Raw genomic sequence first — 20,807 nt, forward strand, 5'->3', positions numbered from 1 at the left:
CCACCACAACGCCCGGCTATTTTTTGGTTGCAGCCATTATTGTTGTTTGGCGGGTCCGGGCTGGATTCGAACCCCCCACCTTAGGTGTATGTGGCTGGCGCCTTAGCCACTTGAGCCACAGGCGTCGAGCCGCTAATTTAATTTTTAACTTGCCTTTTTTTGTGATTATAAATAACAGTGCAGTGAACCTTCTGTTGTTCATGAACATTTTCATTCTCTTTTCCTCTTTTTTTTTTTGCTATTTTAAACCATATTGTTGTGGACATCCTGGACTAAGCTCTCAGCACACTTGTGGGAGAGTGTCATAGGAATCCAGGAGGTAACTTGCTGGGTGATAGAAGATGCAATGTTCATTTTGTATGTTGCCAAATTATTATCCATAGTACTTAACGCTAATTTATAGTCATGGCAGCAAATAACGCTATCATTTATTAATTCTTTACCTTTAATTTTCTTAGTCATTCTATTCTTCCTTCTTGGCAGTCTCAAACAGAGGTAATCTTGTCCATTTTCTTGCCAAACATATTTCAGACCCTGGTGGATTCACCCAAAGACTAACATAACTTCCCCATGACACAGTCCCCTGACAGCTCAGTGGTAGCATTTCTTACCACAGATACAGTCAGTGACTTTATCAGATGCTCTACTTCACTTCCTCCAGCAAGTCCCAAGGTTTCCTCTCTGATCTACAGACCTGTTCTCAAAGTCCTTGCATGTGGCATGCTCACACACACACCACTGTATGTATTTGCCATATCTAAGTATAATTAGTCTTGGATGATTCTAGTTTTGAGATTTATCCAACCAGAAGGTGTAGTTCCCTCATAATTCAGACTCATACTATATACTTAGGTTTTTATAACAATTGTATTTATACCAAAACTAATTGAGAACAAATACTGTGCTAGGATTTTTCTTTTATTACTGATGGATACTCTGACCCTACACCTGTATTGATTCCAATCATTAGTCACTCTTGGGTTCTTTCAGCAGAGAAGCAATAACCCGTGCTTTGCATCTTGTATTGATCACAGACACTGAAGTTTAAGAAGGTCTCTTTGCTGGGGTGGAGCGATGGTGGCATCACCGCACTCATTGCTGCTGCAAAGTATCCAGCTTACATCCACAAGATGGTGGTCTGGGGCGCCAACGCCTATGTCACTGAGGAGGATAGCGTGATTTATGACGGTGGGTTCTGCCAGTCAGAGATGCCTTGATAGTGGATGACTGTCTTCTCTCCCTCCTTCTCGTCTCTTATTTTGAGAAAAGTCGTCTCTGCTTCCAGTTCTCAACTCTAAGTTAGGAAGAATAATGAGTTCTCAGAAAAGTGTGCAATTCAACCAGTCTGGGTTTAGAAATAAGAAAGTCTAAAGCTTTCTACTTCCAGGAGTGAAACTTTTATGACTCAGGAAAAGGCGAAGTAAGAGCAATATTTCCATTTACTGTTACTGACAGTGAACTTCAAGGAAGGAAGAGGTGATGTGAGGTGTTATTAATAACCTCAATGTCTGTAGAAAAGGTAACATCGAATTCACATATGAAACCTTATTGTTTTCATTAAAAGAATTTTTGTGCTATTCAGATTTTTTAAGGTTGTCCTTTGAGGTTTTCTTCAAGGTTTTTAGATACACTGAAAAGTTAAATCCAGCCTGCCACCTGCTTTGTAAGGCCTGGGTACCAGCCAAGGAGGCTAGTACTGCGAGTCACAGTGACCAAGCCTTCTCTCCCAGCATTGCTTGCCCAGGGCCTGTGCTGGTGGCCACTTTATGTGAAGGACTATTGGAAGTCACCAGGCACCCAGGCATGAAACAGCAGTCAGCAACTCAAGAGTTGCTCAGCCTCCAACAAGCTGCCCACATTGAGATGAGGCTCTCTGGAGAAGAGAAGGGTGCACCAGGATCTGGAGGATGCTGAGGCAAAACATGAAAACTGACTCGGGCTACCCCACTACTACCACCTGCCAGCTTGGTCCACCAGGACCCTCCTTTCCAGGCTGGTAGCTTTTTGTCCCAAATGTGATCCTAGTGGACTCCAGATGGCCCTTCCCAGGGACTAAGGATTAGGCGGGTCAGGTGTTTTCCCTCCTCCTATGTAAGTATCTGTGTAATGTCTTTTATTTTGCCTCTTGGCCTGCACAGCCTAAAATATTTACTCTCTGGTCCTAGAATATCAGAAGTCTAGTCTTTTTCAGCTATTCTAAAGTTTACCTGACTTGGGAGTGTTCTATTGTAAAATCTTAGTTCTTAATAGTCTATTTGTTAAAGAAATATAAAACTCTTAAAAGGTGAGTCTGATGTTGTTACCCATGCTACTCTGTACTCCGGCTTGTCCTTACGTGTTCCCACTGCTGTCTGTCTTGTGCAGGGTGAGACATTCCACTCTGTTGCTGGTCTTCTCCCCCACTGCCTCTCCAACAGGCTGCCTTCGGCTCTGCCTCCCTCGCCTGTGGTATTGACTCCTCTCCACTAGATCCTCACTCTCAGCCCACAAAGAAGTCACTCCCCTGACCTGTGGCTAATGCCTTCCCATTCTCTCTCCTTTCCCACAGTTGTGTTGAAAGCGCCGTCTTCTTTCTCTGCTTCTACATCTTCTCTACTTCCTTCTTCAGTCCACTCTGGCCCATCGCCCGTTCTACTCCATTACCGTCCACTCTGGCCCATCGCCCGTTCTACCCCATTACCGTCCACTCTGCTAAAACTGTTCTTGTAACGGTTTAATCCCATTGGTTTAGAAAACATACACTGTATGATACTAATTCTTTTGAATTTTATTGGTTTGTTTTATGCCCCAGAATATGGCCTGCCTTGATCTAAAATGAACTCATTATTACATGGCCTTTCCCACACCCACCATCACTGCCCCAGTTGATGGCCCAGGGTCTGCTGGAGCATCTAAACCAGAATTATACCTCGGGGCCCAGTCCTCTTCTGCTCTCTTCACTTAATTCTGACCACATTCTGTTGGTACCATGTTCATAGTGCCTCTCAGTTATCCCCACCTCTGTCCTTCTCATCATTTTCCTGATTCCGGCCCTTGGCCTCTTAGGGTAGTTTTGTCCTCCATAGGAAGAGTTTCTTGTCTAAGGGAAAAATCTGATCACTTAATTCTACTTCAGTACTTCAAACCCTTCAGTGACCTCAGTAAAGTCCAAGCAGCATGACTGGCCTTGTCCCCCTCCCTTTCCCTCATCCATCTGGGGCCTCTCCTTTGCGGGATAAACTGCCGTTCCTGAAGCAAGCTTTCTGATTCTTGCCTCTTTGCCTTTGTTTCTGCTGATATGCTGCTTTCACCTTTGCCTCCTGTGCTTACATCCAGCCTTGTGAAACTACCAGGTCCAGTTCTGCTTCCAGCTTCCTGTAAGCATGGCGGTGGGGCCAGCTCTGCTGGTGCACCTGCCCTCCTGTTCACTTGCTTGCTGGCTTCTGCTCTCCCAGACTGAGCTCATATACCACTGCCTGCCTGAGGGAGCCCTTACCACCATGGCTCCCTTTGAGCTCAAAGAGCCATTCTGTCACTGATGACAGTTGCTTTATTTCCACTGTTGCTATGAACATTTTCAGGAGGCTAAGGCAAGAAGGTGGATGGCCTGAGCCCAAAAGTTTGAGGTTGCTGTGAGCTATGACACTACAGCACTCTACCTAGAGCACCGAGTGAGACTCTGTCTCCAGTCAATCAATCAATCAATCAATAAGAAATATGGAAAAGTTTGGGCTAAGTAATTGTATTTATTGATTCACTGTAAAGGTTGTTTTAAGCTATTGTTTCTTTCCTACTGGCGAGTCAGCTGTAATATAGTTTGAAGTTACTAGTTAGCCTTTTATCCCTGTATTTCTTAGTAGCAGCAATTAGAATAATTTGTGTGTATTTCTCAATGTACATAAAAATGCAACTCAGAAAAAAACTCTTCTTTTGCAAATAATACCACTCTTAACTCAAGTAACCCTAATTAGGGAAAGCAAAGTCACTTATGATGGGCATGCAGCCTAGTGGGAGGCAGGCCCTTAGCTGTGGGTGCAGGAAACACTGCACAGCAGTGGTAAGTGCCAAGCCGAGCAGAGGGAGGGAGAGACAGGGGGTGGCAGAGAGGCATTCCAGGCAGACACAACAGTGAGCCTAGGGCTCAGAGGTGGCCCGTGATCAGATACCTGATTATGAGACTAAACTGATCTTTGTCTATACTTACGTTTTGCAGGGATCCGAGATGTTTCTAAATGGAGTGAAAGAACAAGAAAGCCTCTAGAAACCCTGTATGGATATGACTACTTTGCCAAAACCTGTGAGAAGTGGGTGGATGGCATAGGACAGTTTAAACATCAACCAGATGGTAGGTTTGTGGATAAGGGGAGGGTTGCTTTGCTGATTAGAGAGGGAGCTTGAGTTCTTCTCCTGTGTTCCAGAGTTTCTCAGTGATTCCTGTGTCCCAGAGCTTCTCAGTGATTCCCAAGTCCCCCTGTTGCCCTTATACACTCACTTGTGAACAGAGAATACTAGTTATTGTATAGAATGCAAGTTCTTATACAATAAATCTACCTTAACATAGAGACCGGACTGCAGGTGTGAAGGTTTATATTGGTGAGTCTTTAATAGCAGGCTGTTCTTTTTTCCATCTAATCCTTTGTGTGTGATGATGATAAAATAATTTGCCAGAAGCCTTGATCAGTTCCTCTTTTCTTTTTTTTTTTTTTTTTTGAGACAGAGCCTCAAGCTGTCCCCCTGGGTAGAGTGCTGTGGCATCACAGCTCACAGCAACCTCCAACTCCTGGGCTCAAGCGACTCTCCTGCCTCAGCCTCCCAAGTAGCTGGGACCATAGGCGCCTGCTACAACGCCCAGCTATTTTTTGGTTGCAGCCGTCATTGTTGTTTTTGGCCGGTCCAGGCTGGATTTGAACCCACCACCTTAGGTATTTGTGGCTGGTGCCTTAGCCACTTGAGCTGCAGGTGCCGAGCCGAGTTCCTCTTTTCTAATTCCAGAATGGATAATTAGAAAACAATAAGCCATAATATGTACAATATAGTTTTCCTTTTTACTCATTTAGATGTGTCACCCTACTGGGGTGCTCTGTTACCAGGACAAAAAGTTTCTGCCATAATTCTCAGCCCAACAGAATTAGGATGAGGAGGGAAATATTTAATTCTTTTCCCATCTTCAGCATTAAATGATATGACCTTAAGCATGAACAAATGTCTCCTATTCATTATCTGAAAAATTAATCAGATTTCCATTGACAGTAAGAGTTGACATCTTTAAAAGAAATTTTGAATTAAAGTTAATTTTTGTACAGCGATTAATGTTTATAATCTCTCATTTTTCTTTTCTTTTTTTTAATTGCTGGAAAAATACAGTAGCTAAGATCTCATCTTGGAGTACATTGTTACAAATTGTGATTGAAGGACCAGTTCTATCTATTAGTTAATCATTTCCTACATGAGTCATCTGCCAAAACTTTCACCAGGAACAGGACTTTTGGAAATGTTGCTCTTCTGGTTTAAGATGAGAATAGCACATATGTGCCTAACAATGATCCTGTTCAAATCCAGCAGCCGCCCATAAAAACATCTTTGAAATGTGTTTCTCTCTGCTCTTAAAACAAGAGAAATGCCATAAAACAATGTTTGAGATAGTTTTCCATTTAAGAGGGTGAATCTGTAAAATGCAAATTTTTATGCCTTTTTGAAGAGAGCAATGAAAAGATAGGGAGATTTAAAGGTAGAAATAGAGTTGAATCGGTAATTCAGAAGTATGTCATGATATAGAGGATCTAGCAGTGTATAAACCATCTCACAGCAAGGTTGTAAGTTATCCCCCTTCTGTACTAATTAATTTGATAGAAACTCTTCCACAATTGGACAGTCAAGTTTATGATGCTCAGTTTGGGAATTAATTGCACAGCTTTGGAGTCTGGCAGGCCTGAGTTTAAATTCTGGCTTTGACCGTGGCTTGGTATTAGAATGGATTTGAGCAGAAGACTTAGCATCTCAAAGCTATAGTTTCCTGTCTGTGACTAGACAAAACAATACCTACCCCATGGGCAGTGCCTGTGCCTTAGTGGGTAGCGTGCTGGCCCCATATACCGAGAGTGATGGTTTGAACCCAGCTCTGGCCAGCTAAAAAATAGCAATGACAATTGCAACAAAAAATAGCCAGGTGTCGCAGTGGGTGTCTGTAGTCCTAGCTACTCGGGAGGCTGAAGCAAGAGAATCACATAAGCCCAAGAGTTGGAGGTTGCTGTGAGCTGTGACACTACAGCACTCTACAGAGGGTGACAAAGTGAGACCCTGTTTTGGGGGGAAAAAAAACCTACCTTATACAGCTACTGTGGGAGATAAATGGCATGCTATCTGTTCAGCTTTGGGGCCATACCAAGGACAAAGTAAGTCCTTCATGAGAGGTTAGTATTATTGTTCTAAAAGTACTTAATGTAGAAACAATGACACCTGCTAAAACAGGTAGCTACTATAAGTGCTTAACAGATATGGAGTAGTTTAAATAGTTCCTGACACAAAATGAGCGCTCAGGAATATTGGTTTTCATCCTCATTATTTAATTATACATTGGCAAGTGTGGGACAGGAGAGGGACTCTTCAGAGACCTGGAGTATTTCCCCAGCCAGCTAGTCCCCTCCTTTTTCCCTGGTCAGCTGGTTCCTTCTTTGTGTAGCAAGGGGTGACCCCTAGCTGAAGAGCAGGAAAGGCCTGAGGCCTGGGCAGGGCAGGTCAGCACTGGGGACCCTCTCTGAGCTACAATGCTTTCCCTTTGACACAGGCAGAAGGAAGGGAGGGTGGAGGTGGAATGGGCTGCTTATGGATGCCAGGAACACTAGATAGGGCTCTCTTTATAGCCAGCCTCACGACAACCCCAGGGAACTGTGAGTGAGTGACCCTGTTTGAGGCTGAAACTTTAAGTGGGTGAGGAACCACCAAGATCTCACCAAAGCAGGAAACAGCATTTCAGGGACTGACACCCAGTTTGTACCGTAATTGCCTCAGAAATGTTAAAAATGGGATTAAGTCCTTACGGCCTCTCCAAAGCATGTTAGTTAGGAGTGTCACAGAGGCGTGAGCGATGAGGAAAAGCTTCTTTACTGCAGGTAAATTGCAGGTTCATGGTGAAATACATATGCCTTGAGGGCTGGCTGGGGCCCCACCACCATTTGAGACATCATTTTGAGGGAAAAGAGTCCCAGCTGTCAAGCACCTACCACTGTTTTATACACTGGGCTCTGCTCTTATGTAATACAAAGAGTTGTGAGGGTTTTGTTTGATTGCTTGTCCTATTATTTGGTAAGAACTATGAATTTAAATCAGGCAATGCTACTTGTTTACTAGGAAAGCTCAAAAACAAAAAACAGCAGAGAAACCAAAAGAAACCCAAAGAATGAGAGCTGGAAAGAACGCTAGGTACACTCAAATCCAAAGCACTGTTTTTCCAGTAACAGGGAAACAGAGGACCAAGGAAGGGGCTTGCCAAGTTCTGTTTCTTCTCACCTCCTAGAATGGTGACACGAAAGCAGATCCCTCGTGCTCTTTGTGCTTCAGGTAACATCTGCCGGCACTTGCTACCCCTGGTGCAGTGCCCCACCTTGATTGTGCATGGCGAGAAGGATCCTCTGGTCCCACGATTTCATGCTGACTTCATACATGAACACGTGAAAGGGTCACAGTAAGTCCAGTTTTACTGCCTTTGCACTCCCTGCCCAGAAGCCCAGAGTAAACAGGAGAAGCTACCAAAAGGGTACAAAGCAGAAGTTGGGTACACTCCCCTTCTCCCCATTTGCCAACACTACTGCTTTATTTAGGGTACCAGGGAGGACAGGAGCCGTGAACTGCAAGTAACAGCAAGTAATCGGAAGGAAACCATCCCTCCTTGTTTGCAAATGTGCTAATAGGTGCTAGGTCTTAGAACATGGGAGACGGTTTAGATTTGTATCAATCTTTGAAACAACTTCATATAATTTGGGATTTTTCAGTATAATTTGTATAAGATGCACACTCCCCAGTTTAAAAAAAAAAAATTGTAAAACCAAAAGAAGAAAACAAATTGTCTATTGCTTGCCACCCATTAAAAACTATCCTTATGAGCATTTTTTACATAGATATATTCTATCTTCAACTCTGAATCCTGATTTTTACCTCACTTATAATTGTATTGTAAGCTTTTTATTCATAGGGACACACTGTAATGAGAAAGCTGTTATTCAAAGTTACTAAATACCATCATGCACCAAGCCATGTTGGTAGCTCCCTCCATTAAGGAGCAGGTACCTATCGCTTGTTCTTTTGCTTCTTATTTCTGCCAACTGACCTGGGACATCAGAGACTGTCAGTAAAAATCCTGTTATTCAGTCCCACAAACGTTTGTATGAAATCGAAGTTTGTATTTTAAATACTTTGAAATAGGAGACAGCTTTTGCTGGCACTTTTATCAAGATGGAAATTCAGAGCTGAATAAGTTCATTGTCTCCACTCTGTGCGGTGGATCCATATCCTAGCGGTAAAAATGAGGGGTAACTGGGAGATCAGGGACCCAGTTTGCTTTTTTAGAAAATAAACATCCACCTACGCCTTGATCCCTTCAGAGCCTGTGTATTAATTTCACACACCTCTGAATTACTTCAGGACAAGTTGGAAATTCTACAGAGTTCTTTTGAAATCGGATTTATAAGCAACCTCTCTCTCTTCCTCTCTTTTTTCCCCTTTTGCCCCTGACTCTTCCCCTCTATAAGCCGGTTCCTGCTGAGGGTAGCACTGCCCTACACGGGTAGCGGTGGGCTCTGTCCTCAGAGCTGCTGCAGTCCTGCAGGGAGGGTTCTGAAAGGCCCAGAAATGGTTCCACAGCTTCCTAAGATTCTATTCTGTGCAAGGTTCAATAATGGGTGACTCTGAGAATATTTAAATGAGGGAAAAATGCTTCTTAGTCTGTAATAAAATACAGATACCATAAATCTGTATCATTCCTATATCTATATAGCATTTTTTTTTAATTAAAAGGCATGTCTTTCTTTCACATATTTTCTCCTATACCAGTTTAGTCCCGTATCAGAAAAATACATTTGAGCATGTGTAACAAATAATCCATTTGACTGGAATATGGAAGAAGTGAAGAATAAAGGTAGAGGTTAGGTTAGGATTATCTTGTAGGTAGACATAAAGGTTTAGTGGAGAAGCTATACATTGCTTTAGTAGGCAATAAAAGATATTTTCAAACTAGACATTTATAAAATTATAATACTAAGTCCTGGTCATGGTACAGAATTCAAATAATATACTTACTAATCCTTCCAAAAGTTTTCTATCCCATCTCAGTTTTTGTGTTTTCTTCTATATATTTGCAGTGTACAGTGTGATGTTTCCAAGTAGCATCTTAACATTTTAAAAAGTATTTTATATACCATAGCTAGTTATTCTTAATGACAAGCTTATGAAAAAATTACCCATTTTACAGAGAGGAAATCGGGGCTGCGAGACGTTAAGCAATCTTTCAAGGTTACATAGCTGGTAAATGACAAATCCTCTCTGTTTTTTTCTCCTCATACAGTGCTTTTCCACCATAGCACAGCTGCCACTTACAAGTGTATTTTTAATAAGATGATAAGATGCCTGTGGTAGTGTGACCAGGTGACCTGATTAATCATCTTCTAGCTGCAGAAATGACAGGTTTTGCACACTGAGACACGTGGCAAGTATAGTGTGTGTGTGCCCTTTTATAAAGAGCCAGGTTCAATAAAATTCAGCCTGTAAGAAAGTTTAATTTAGGAATTCTGTTCCAGATCCATCTCCTAGCAACAGAGTACATCAGTATTGGAGAAAAACACACCCTTGCCATGTACATGTTCATGGTTTGAGTACACTATTTTATGGAAGAGAATTTTCTAAGAGCAATAATCTTTAGAACAAATGCATGGAGGGTAAAGTATTATTAGCAATAACTATCTAAAACAGGTTATATTTTCTACTTACTACCTTCCTGTACTGTGAGGTCCCTTTATGTTGGGCATGAACCTACCTAGAATATGGTTGGTTTATTTTGGACCCCACAAAGGAAAGTGGATTCCTTGATTACCAAAATCCTACTGTGTTCTGTGCACCAGGCCATCAGACAACAGAGAAGCAAGTTGATGTAGCAAGCTTACGGTGAACTTGATATTTAATTACCTTGCCAGTATATATTTTTTTCACTACAATTTTTACATTAGATAATGTGCCAATGTCATAACAAGGTTCAAAAGAGGCACAGATCACACATTCACGTGAACACCTAGTCATCATGCTTGTGACGTACAAAAGGATTGCCAGGTGCATTGTTTTTCTTTTTTTTTTTTTTTGAGACAGAGTCTCACTTTGTTGCCCCTGGTTGAGAGCTGTGGCATCATAGCTCACAGCAACCTCAAATTCTTGGGCTCAAGCAATTCTCTTGCCTCAGCCTCCCGCATAGCTGGGACTACAGGCGCCCACCACAATGCCCAGCTATTTTTAGAGACAAGGTCTTGCTCTGGCTCAGGCTGGCTCAGGCTGGTCTTGAACCTGTAAGCTCAGGCAATCCACCAGAGTGCTAGGATTACAGATATGCGCCACTGCACCCAACCTGGTGCATTTCTTAATTCAACTTAAAGGCACAGTCTGTCCTTTCACAGATTTTTACCAAGAAATACATATTATGTGTGAAACAAACATCAAACCACTTTTCCCTCCTCAGGAAGAGGCCAAATGAAGGGTGTTGCTACTCAGCAGACCTGCTTCCAGCTTTTGTTAATTTGTCTTTCTCTCATAGACTCTCTTGGAAGCAAAGAGGCCTTAGAGATCATTCAAGTTCAATATTTTAGGGGGTTTTATTGTTGCTATTGTTGCTACTTGTTTTTGTAAGAGACAAGGTCTCATTCTGTTGCCAGGCTGGAGTGCAGTGGCGTGATCATAGCACACTGAAGCCTCAAAATCCTGGGCTCAAGTAATCCTCCTGCCTCAGTCCCCCAAGTAGCTAGGGCTATGGGTGTGTGCCACCACACCTGGCTAACTTTTTAAATTTTCGGTAGAGATGGGATTGCAGTATGTTGCATAGGCCAATCTTAATTCCTGGTGTCAAGGAATCCTCCCACATAGCTGTGATTACAGGCCTGAGCCATCATACCCAGTAGGTTCAGTGGTTTGTTTTTTTTTTTTTGAGACAGAGGCTCAAGCTGTCCCCCTGGGTAGAGTGTCGTGGCATTACAGCTCACAGCAACCTCCAACTCCTGGGCTCAAGCGAGTCTCCTGCCTCCGCCTCCCAAGTAGCTGGGACCACAGGCGCCAGCCACAACGCCTGGCTATTTTTAAGGTTGCAGCCGTCATTGTTGTTTGGCGGGTCCGGGCTGGGGATTCGAACCCGCCACCTTAGGTGTACTTGGCTGGCGCCTTAGCCAGTTGAGCTATAGGCGCCGAGCCGGTTCAGTGGTTTTAAAATACATTTTTAGGTAGTTGAACTCCTCCCCTAATAGGCTTTTATGTGGAAGTCCAAGATACAAAACACAAAATGAGGGCCACTCAGATCATAGCAGTGATGGGGAGCAGGCCTCAGCCCCAGTGCCTGTATTTGCTGCGCACACAGCCCTCCCTCGTGGATGGAAAAGCACCGATGTTGCCCCCACCTGCCTGATTAACAGCCCTCTGTGTGGGCATCTCCTGCCGCCAGGTGTGACATCATCCTCAAGGCCAGCCTAGCTCCGCTCTCAGAGACTTCCTAGGAGCAGTGGTTGACCCCTTAGACTCTCCGGGGTTGGTGTGGATAGGTTATAGGAGGCAGTGGAGTTGAGACAGGTCAGAAGACAGTGTGACTACACAACACAGTCCAGCCAAATGTGTGCTCAGGATGTGGAGCAGTTAGCTAGGGCTGCTGTCACAGACCATAGACTGGGGGACTCCAACCACAGAGATTTACTTTCTCACAGTTTTGGAGTTCAAGATGAAGGTGTGGGCAGGGTTGGTTCCTCCTGAGGCTTTCTGGTCAGCTTGTAGATGGCCATCTTCTCCCTATGTCCTCACATGGTCTCCCCTCTGAACCTGTGTCCAAATTTTCTTTTGTTATAAGGTCACCAGTCATAATGGATTAGGACCCATTCATGTGACCTCATTTCAACTTAGTTTTCTCTTTAAAGACTGTCTGTCCAAATAATGTCACACTCTGAGGTAGCAGGGGTTAGGATTTCAAACCTATTAGTTTGGAGTGCAGGCACAAGTCAGCCCACAACAGTGTTCCTGAGCGGGTGCTCAGATCTCAGGGGTTAGAGGCCTAGCACAGATCAGGTTCTGGCCTGCTAATGCCTGGAATCCTTCTCCACCCCTCAGCCCTTTCTTTGCCTGCCTGAGTGCTTCTCCTATAGCCCTTTCTTGAGTATGTCCTCCCCAGTGAGGCTCCCTGGGTTCCGCCTTCCCTCATACATCTTCCTGAGGTCATGTAGTTCCTTATTCTTACCTTTTCAGTGACTGCTGGCATGGGAATGTAACTTTCCTCCTGGTGAACACTCCAGCACCTGTCCAAGAAGCAGCCTAGAACATCTTAAAATACCTACTGCAGGTGGAGAGAGAGAGAAAATGAGAGTGAGGCACACAGAGTGCTGAGTCTCTGTGGCTGGGGTCCCCAGGACTGGTTCTGAGAGCCAGGCCAGGCAGGAGAGAAAGGCCGGGTGCACAAAGAGTTGGCACCTGGGGTTTGTGTCAGCTAAAGGGGAGAGGTAGAAAATGGAGCCTTGCCTGGAGACCACAGTCAGTGTCTGGGATTCTGAGCAGTGGGCTTGGTTGGAACACCAGCAAGGACTCAGACCAGCCAGAATTGAGTGTGGAATAGTCAGTAGCATGTCCTGTTTCTACAACTCTGTGTCCTCATGTGCAAAGTTCTAGCTTCTCAGAATTTTTTTTGAGGAATGATTGAGGAGGTATTTGTATATTTAAGACTTAGAACTCAACACACAATAGCTGCCACTTTTGCAGGTGGAATGCTGGTGTGGGTGCAGGTGGGCAGGGTCCCCAGGAGATATCAGGTTATAGCTTAAAGTTAGGTCAGGGGCAAGGTGCCCTTTGTCCCAACTTTCAGCACTATTATCAGTGTAGGTATCTGGGTATATTAGGGTTCTCCAGGGAAACCAACAATATGAGTGTATGTGGGTGTGTGTGCACACACATACATAGAAACAGATGTGTGTGTGTGTGTCATAAGGAATTGATTCACACAATTATGGAGACTGACACAACCCACGGTCTGCAGCATGAGTTGGCAGGCTGGAGACCAGGAGAGCTGAAGATGTGGTTCTAGTCCAAGTCTGAAGGCCTGAGAACCAGGCAGGCAATGGTGTAGTTCTCATCTGAAAGACAGCAGGCTTGAGATTCAAGAAGAGAGATGTTTCAGCTTGAGTTCAAAGGCAGAAAAAAGCTGATGTCCCAAGTTGAACACCACCAGGCAAGAGGAATTCCCTCTTTACTCAGCCTATCTGTTCTACTCAGGCTTTCAACGGATTGGACAAGACCCACTCATTTGGGGGAGGGCAATCTGTTCTATTCAATATACCAATTCAAAAGTCAATCCCATCCAGAAGCACCCTCACAAACACACCTGGATAATATTTGACAAATGTCTGGGCACCCCATAGTCCAGTCACGTTAGTACATAAAATGAAACACCATGATGGGGAAAGGCTAATGGGTGCATGCTTTTCTCCACAGAGGCCCTGGCCTTGTGCCGAGTTCACTGGAAGGGGATGCCAGCAGGGATTGGGCTGGCTAGGGTGGGGTCCCTCTGCTATCCTAAGTCTGGAACACAGAAAGGAGAAAAGGGTCTCTTTCTGCAGCTTCCTTGACTGCAAGGAAGTAAGTCAGGCCACCAGTTCTGAGATGGCTGCATTTCTCTGAAGAAGGCCACTGGGAGCTATACCACAAGCTGCAGTGTAGTGAATTGACCTAGGTGAAAAAGATCCATACCAGTGACAAGGCTTTGTTTTCTTATCTGTAGAAAAATAAGGCCAGCTTCTGGGAGGGGAGGTAGGTACTGCAGGCAGGGTGGTGGCTGCCACTTCAGCTCTAGACTACGTGTTGCCTGGAGGTAGTAGGCTGTTCTTCCTTCGCCTCCTGCCAGGTGACCATTTCCTGCTTTCACAGTCCTCCTCCTCTCCAGCTGCCTGCTGCTTGGGTAGAAGAGAAAACTGTCAGCTCCAGACTCTGCTTGCGGTCACACTGCAGGACTAACTCCAAACAGAATTAGCCAGTGCTTGCATAGTCAAGTTCCTTATATTTCAAAGAGTTTAACCCTTTTTGTCCAAATCTTACCCACAAAATTTTGTAAAAGCTCTTTTAAGGGAAGACTCTGTCAATTGGAGGTGTTGTTAGTCAACAAATGTAGATAAACTGTGTTCCCTTGAGTCAGAGCATTTCTTTAACATGCTGTACATAATTAGAACCTTTAAAAGGGTTTTGGTACATTGCAAAGTGCAATACCAAGAATCATAAAATAGTAAATGTTTGTTAAGTGCTCACAGACCCTGTGCTCACTTACTATGTGCTCACAGACCCTGTGTTGTGTACATAGTCTCATGAGGTTTTATGCACCCTTGTATGCACCCTGTGTACCTGTGTGCACAGCCTCATTTCATCCTTGTAATAATCCTGTGGGGTAGACATTTACTATCTCCATTTTCCAGATGTGGGATTTTGAATCAGGGAGATGATGTAACCTGCCAGTGTAGATTCTATGCTGGTCAGCCCAGACGTGTCCTGACTCTGTAAAAGCACCTTTCACCTGTGATGGCACCACCAAATTACATTCAGTAGCCACAGGAAGAAAGCTTTCACTGTAGCCTGAGGGCCCCAATGAGGTTCCCACAGTCCCAGCAATTTTGAAAGGATTTGTCCTCCTCGCACCATTTAAAAGCATCCATCTAGGCCAAGTGAGGTGGCTCAAACTGTAATCCCAGCAATTTGGGAGGCCAAGGTCCAAGGATTGCTTAAGGCCAGGAGTTTGAGACTAGCTTGAATAACACAGCAAGATCTTGTTTCTAAAAAATAATAATAATAAAAACATTTAACTAGAAGCTCCTGACTGTTCAGAAGCAAATAGTCCACTCCAAGCTGTTGCATTGCTGAAAAAGCAGCCTTTGAGGTAGTTTTTTCCTTTCTGATGCATGAGACATAGTAGCATTTGAAAAAGGAGCTTCTTAGGAAGACATCTGCCCCTCCATTCCCAAATGTCTGGTGGTCCTCAAGCTGAAAGGGGGGAGCCACACCCTCCCAGCAGCTTGACCAACTGCAAAGCATGTGGCTTGCCCATTATTACCTTTTTTTAGATGGGGTTTTCTAGAAGGAGCAGAATAAAAAAGGAAAAGGTTTAGTTTCTGAATAAGAAGGGGTTGGAACCAGGTTTGATATTCTCGGAAGGAATGCATGAAAAAGTGAGCAGCCTTTTGCCAACAGTTTCATAATGGAAAAAGTCCTGGTTCAAAGAGCCAGCAGCCTACTTTGATTTCCAATTAAAGCAACAGTGCTCACAGACTGACTGGCAGCTTTCTGGGTTGAGAAATAACTTAGTTTTATCACACTAATCCAATGTGAAGACATGGTACAGCACATTGCTTATGGCCTTGTACTATCTTGGAGTTACAGCTGGAAGTTCAGTGAAGCTGAGAAAGGTTTGGATCAGGAAGGAAAGGTAACCTCATGAGACTAGCATCTCACCTGTGCCATCTCCACCTACCAGGACTGTATCAGCAGAAGAAAAGTGAACCCTAATTTATACTGTGGGATTAGATAGCTTCTAGTTCTTCATAAGATGAGGCAGGCATTAGACCTCTTTTTCCAAAGGTGCCAAATGCAATAAGGAACCTGCCCCAGCTAATAGGAACTTGTCTTTAACCTCTCAGAGGCCCTTTCATTTTCTACTGAGCCGTGTTTTGGGCAGTGGGGGTTTCCTACTGATTTCCCTGAAGAATGTGATCGTTCTAAAACCACTCTCCATGGAGTATGTGATTGGGTCCTTTTGTTATTGGGGTAAAAACATAGGTCAACAGCAGAATTCCTGTCTTGCCTTGACAGCTGATATTTATGCTTGTCTATTGTAGTCCTGGGGCTGGGTTTGAACCCGCCACCTCTGGCATATGGGGCTGGCGCCCTACTCCTTTGAGCCACAGGTGCCGCCCACACACAATTAAGTTTTTCAGTATAGTGAATCCTGTGTCACACCTAAAGGAGAAAGGTGTACTAAGGAGCTTGACATGATCCTCAAAGGTATCGTCCATCCATCCAGTGTCCAGAGCAGGTCTCCTATATTATAATGAAGGGAACCTGGTTGTTATTCCCCCAAATTTAGAGATTATTTTTGGATGAGTGTAGACAGTATTGAATGACTATAAAGAAGGGATTCACAGCTGGTGGTTTGACCTTCCTTACCCTTCAGAAACTAGCAAATCATAGCCAGATGAGATAGGTACAGAGGAAGATATCAAGTGTAGCAACTCAGCTTAGTACAGATTAGAGTTTAGGTATGTCCTTCTGTGACCTCCTAGCATCCCGGCAATTCTTTTCTGTTTCCTAAAAACACTTTGAGTGCACCTGCAAACCATATTCCTTGTGTAGGGCCACATTCATACTTCTTTTCTGAATAGTATTAAAATTAAATTTACCATGTTCTAGTTATGAATAGCATTAACTTTCAAGGGCCTTGGAAATATGCTAACAATATATCTTCAAGTTGATTTTCTTGGTACCCCATCATCACCCCCGATGTAGCTGAGTTCCAAGTCCTCCCTAGTGCCTCCCAGTGTTGAAAGTCAGAGAATATAGTAACTGTAATCTTGCCCCAATAGAGTCCCTTTTAATGTCCTGTTGTCATTATAGACAAAATGGCTGCACCTTGTGCTTACATCCCAGAAGTGTTAACACTTAGTGACTATTTCTCTGCTTTTGCAGCTATAACAAATAAAATATAGAACTCAGAGAAGGTTGCCTTTGTTAAATAAATAGCAAACCAGTTCCATTTGATCAAAATCCTGTTGAAAAGCATCAGCTTTACGAGAACAAAATTTGCCCCAATGCTGAGCCATGACAGCTGCAGCAGTGGCTCCTAAGCGCAGGGCCCTGACACAGGTCCCCACCCTCACTGGCCTAAGGAATTTTGCCATTTGTCTGGTGGTTTGTATTCAGACTTATTCAGTAATCCAAAAAAGGTAGGGTGATTTGGAACCTTGAACAGCAGACTGGTGGCTGCTGTGAATTCTGATTTGCACTTTCCCACTACATAGATAATATCAAGAAACTCACCTGCTCCAACCCAGTGGATTCTGCACATTTCTCAACTTTCCAATCTTCTCACTTAAAATCAACTTCATTAAAATAGATTTTATTAACGTAACCACCAAATCACCTTCCCCACTCTCAGTTTTCTAGTCAAACCACATGTTACCTTATTCCAGATGCAGTACGTGTATCTTGTTAAGCCATTGCCTTACCGTTAACCTCCACAGTGGGCATAAACTTCAGGGGACTTTACCCTCCTGAAGTACATTCATGGCAAGTTAATATTGCTATATATTTTTTCCCTAACAGTGGTCATGGCAAAAAAGTAACCTTTTTTCACTTTAGATTTTCATGAAATGTTGGCAAAGATAAGGTGCCGCGACCCGTCAGGCTCCTGTGGCCCTGATCTCGGTTAGCGCAGGAAGGAACCAGGCGAGAAGCGGATTAGAAGTACAAGCTTGTGGAAGGCGGGCTAGCCCTTACTTTCCGGGTAGCCCCGAGCAACCTCCGCACCAGCCTTTTATTGAAAGGGAATGATACAGGTGAGGGGAGTAATTAATAATGACCAGGTGCTGAGGGCACGGGCTCCTCCCACAAGGAACTCCTGTGGAGGAATGGCCCGAAGTCCATGCCTCAGCTGCAGATCATCTTGCTTGGATGTTGGCGTCTCCTACAATGAGGGGTTTTTAAATGGCTTGTTATTGATCAAAAGTTTTTCCCCCCTTTTTTAGGTTGCATCTGATGCCAGAAGGCAAACACAACCTGCATTTGCGTTTTGCAAATGAATTCAACAAGTTAGTAGAAGACTTCCTACAATGAAAATGTCCAGAGAACATCGGCTCTTTAGTTTGGGACTAGATCATGTTGCTGCCTTATTAGGAAGCTTTTGAAACTCCTCCACTGGGTCACACAGTCACCTTCTTCCTAGGATTCCTACCCTCCCCCTATAATCTGATTCTAAAATCATATAAAAATAACGACATACTGAAAACAGCCTTTATCTTCAACAGCTACAAAAATTAAATCTGATTTTTTAACATTAAGTTGTAAATGTCTGTCATTACGTTAAAAGGTAAATTCTTGCCACAGTTTGCATTATGTTCAAATAAGTTTTAGGTGGAACATTTGTACTCTTGGATGGCTAGAATTTTAGGACACCTTGAATGTATACTGTGCCTTTCATCTGAGAGGTCCAAGTTTCATTTGTTTATTTTTGTCACACTGTTCAAAGAGAAGTAGAAAAAATCCTTCCTTAAGGTCCTTGCTTCTACAGATTCATAGAAACCAGAACAACAAAAAGTCGGTTTGCTTTATCCTCAAATCATTATTCCTGGATCAATTTGAGAGATTATTCTAATACTTTGGGCCACTGAACATGAAAAAATAGGGCTGGGTGCAATGGCTCACACCTGTAATCCTAGCACTCTAGGAGGGTGAGGTGGGTGGATTGCTTGAACTCATGAGTTCAAGACCAGCCTGAGCAAAAATCAAGACCCCCCATCTCTGCTAAAAAATAGAAACACTGAGGCAAGAGGATCACTTGAGCCCAAGAGTTGCAGGTTGCTGTGAGCTATGACGTTGTGGCACTCTAGCCAGGCAACAGCTTGAGACTCTGTCTCAAAAATAAATAAATAAATAAATAAAAATATGTGTATATATATATATACACACACACATACACACACAGACACACACGTGTGTGTGTTTTCATCTTTTTGTACTAAAAGTACGGAATACTAATAAATAAAAGCATAAAAGCACAAATCGTATATTGCTATTAATATTAAACCTTGAAAACTTATTCTTAAGCAGCACTTAGTGAAAGAATAAAAATTACTTGACGTGAGAAGATAGACCACAAGGTTTTATACACATGCTTTTTTATTAGTATAGATATCTTAACAGACAATATTGTAATCTTTAGAGGAATTCCACATTATTACATCAACAGTGTCAATTTATAACAGAGGCAAAACTGAGCACCATAGTATACAAATAAAAAGACCATGCTTGAGGACAACAGAAGTTCACTAAGGATGCACAACCGATTTGACAGGTTCTTAAGCCTCATCCTCGCCCTCCTCCTCCTCGAACTCCCCCTGTTCATCAGCGGTCGCATCCTGGTACTGCTGGTACTCGGACACCAGGTCATTCATGTTGCTCTCGGCCTCAGTGAACTCCATCTCGTCCATGCCCTCGCCCGTGTACCAGTGCAGGAAGGCCTTGCGCCGGAACATGGCCGTGAACTGCTCCGAGATGCGCTTGAACAGCTCCTGGATGGCCGTGCTGTTGCCGATGAAGGTGGCCGACATCTTGAGGCCGCGGGGCGGGATGTCACACACGGCCGTCTTCACGTTGTTGGGGATCCACTCGACGAAGTAGCTGCTGTTCTTGTTCTGCACGTTGAGCATCTGCTCGTCCACCTCCTTCATGGACATGCGGCCCCGGAAGATGGCAGCCACCGTCAGGTAGCGGCCGTGGCGGGGGTCGCAGGCGGCCATCATGTTCTTGGAGTCGAACATCTGCTGGGTGAGCTCGGGCACCGTCAGGGCGCGGTACTGCTGGCTGCCCCGGCTGGTCAGGGGCGCGAAGCCCGGCATGAAGAAGTGCAGACGGGGGAAGGGCACCATGTTCACGGCCAGTTTGCGCAGGTCTGCGTTCAGCTGGCCCGGGAAGCGCAGGCAGGTCGTGACCCCACTCATGGTGGCCGACACCAGGTGGTTGAGGTCCCCGTATGTGGGGGTGGTCAGCTTCAGGGTGCGGAAGCAGATGTCATACAGGGCCTCGTTGTCAATGCAGTAGGTTTCATCTGTGTTTTCCACCAGCTGGTGGACGGAGAGAGTGGCATTGTAGGGCTCGACTACTGTGTCTGACACCTTGGGCGAGGGCATGACGCTGAAGGTGTTCATGATACGGTCTGGATACTCCTCGCGGATCTTGCTGATGAGCAGAGTGCCCATCCCAGACCCCGTGCCGCCCCCCAGCGAGTGTGTCAGCTGGAAGCCCTGGAGACAGTCACAGCTTTCTGACTCCTTCCTGACCACATCCAGGACGGAGTCTACCAGCTCGGCTCCCTCTGTGTAGTGGCCCTTTGCCCAGTTATTTCCGGCTCCACTCTGGCCTGCCAGAGGGAAAAGGGAATGTTAGACTGTAAAACATAAAGAATTTCACATTTGGTCATTTTGACTGTGGAGAAGGAGGTAGGCCCAGTCCTAGGGTGGCAGATTCTTCTTGTTTACACATTATTTACCTAAAATTTTCTTCTATATATCAGTGACCCACAAAAACAAGAGAGATAATAATAAAATAAAAAGTAAGTTTAGTTCATATGAAGCCTTTAGGTGAAAAAAACCTAATGGGCTTTAAAATATATGCATTTTAAACATGGACATTCTAAAACACTTAACTTAGACACAGTTAAACAGGATGTGATCAGAGAAAATGGCCCTGAGCAGTTGTCTAAACCTCTGGTCATTCCCTGTGCTTTGACCTGGGGCTCCTTCAAGTGGTTCCCTGTGGTCACTGATCCTTTGATACCACCTGTAGCCTATTAAGCCCTGTTT

General features: G+C 44.2%; 1 protein-coding gene, 1 non-coding gene and 1 pseudogene across 4 annotated transcripts in view; 1 reads left to right on the forward strand and 2 right to left on the reverse strand.

The window, feature by feature from the left end:
- BPHL (biphenyl hydrolase like) overlaps nucleotides 1-18,287 on the forward strand; it is a 29,687-nt gene extending 11,400 nt beyond the window's left edge. For both annotated transcript variants that reach the window (XM_003788276.3, XM_023512348.1), the window contains exons 4-7: nucleotides 1,035-1,188; nucleotides 4,193-4,324; nucleotides 7,537-7,660; nucleotides 17,976-18,287. In XM_003788276.3, coding sequence (XP_003788324.1) covers nucleotides 1,035-1,188; nucleotides 4,193-4,324; nucleotides 7,537-7,660; nucleotides 17,976-18,063 — 498 coding nt within the window. In that variant the 3' untranslated portion in view covers nucleotides 18,064-18,287. The remainder of the gene's footprint in view (nucleotides 1-1,034; nucleotides 1,189-4,192; nucleotides 4,325-7,536; nucleotides 7,661-17,975) is intronic.
- Nucleotides 10,183-10,287, reverse strand: LOC111724830. The gene has a single exon (XR_002773047.1). It is a non-coding gene; the product is annotated as a small nucleolar RNA U13 (small nucleolar RNA).
- An 820-nt stretch (nucleotides 18,288-19,107) lies between the features above and the next one.
- Nucleotides 19,108-20,807, reverse strand: part of LOC111721730 — a 3,863-nt pseudogene continuing 2,163 nt past the window's right edge. Inside the window, exon 3 of the transcript XR_002773016.1 lies at nucleotides 19,108-20,488. The product of XR_002773016.1 is annotated as a tubulin beta chain-like (transcript). The remainder of the gene's footprint in view (nucleotides 20,489-20,807) is intronic.

This window comes from Otolemur garnettii, unplaced genomic scaffold (genome assembly GCF_000181295.1).
Source record: "Otolemur garnettii isolate 467f Iridium unplaced genomic scaffold, OtoGar3 scaffold00026, whole genome shotgun sequence".
In the NCBI taxonomy this organism is placed as follows: Eukaryota; Metazoa; Chordata; class Mammalia; order Primates; family Galagidae; genus Otolemur; species Otolemur garnettii.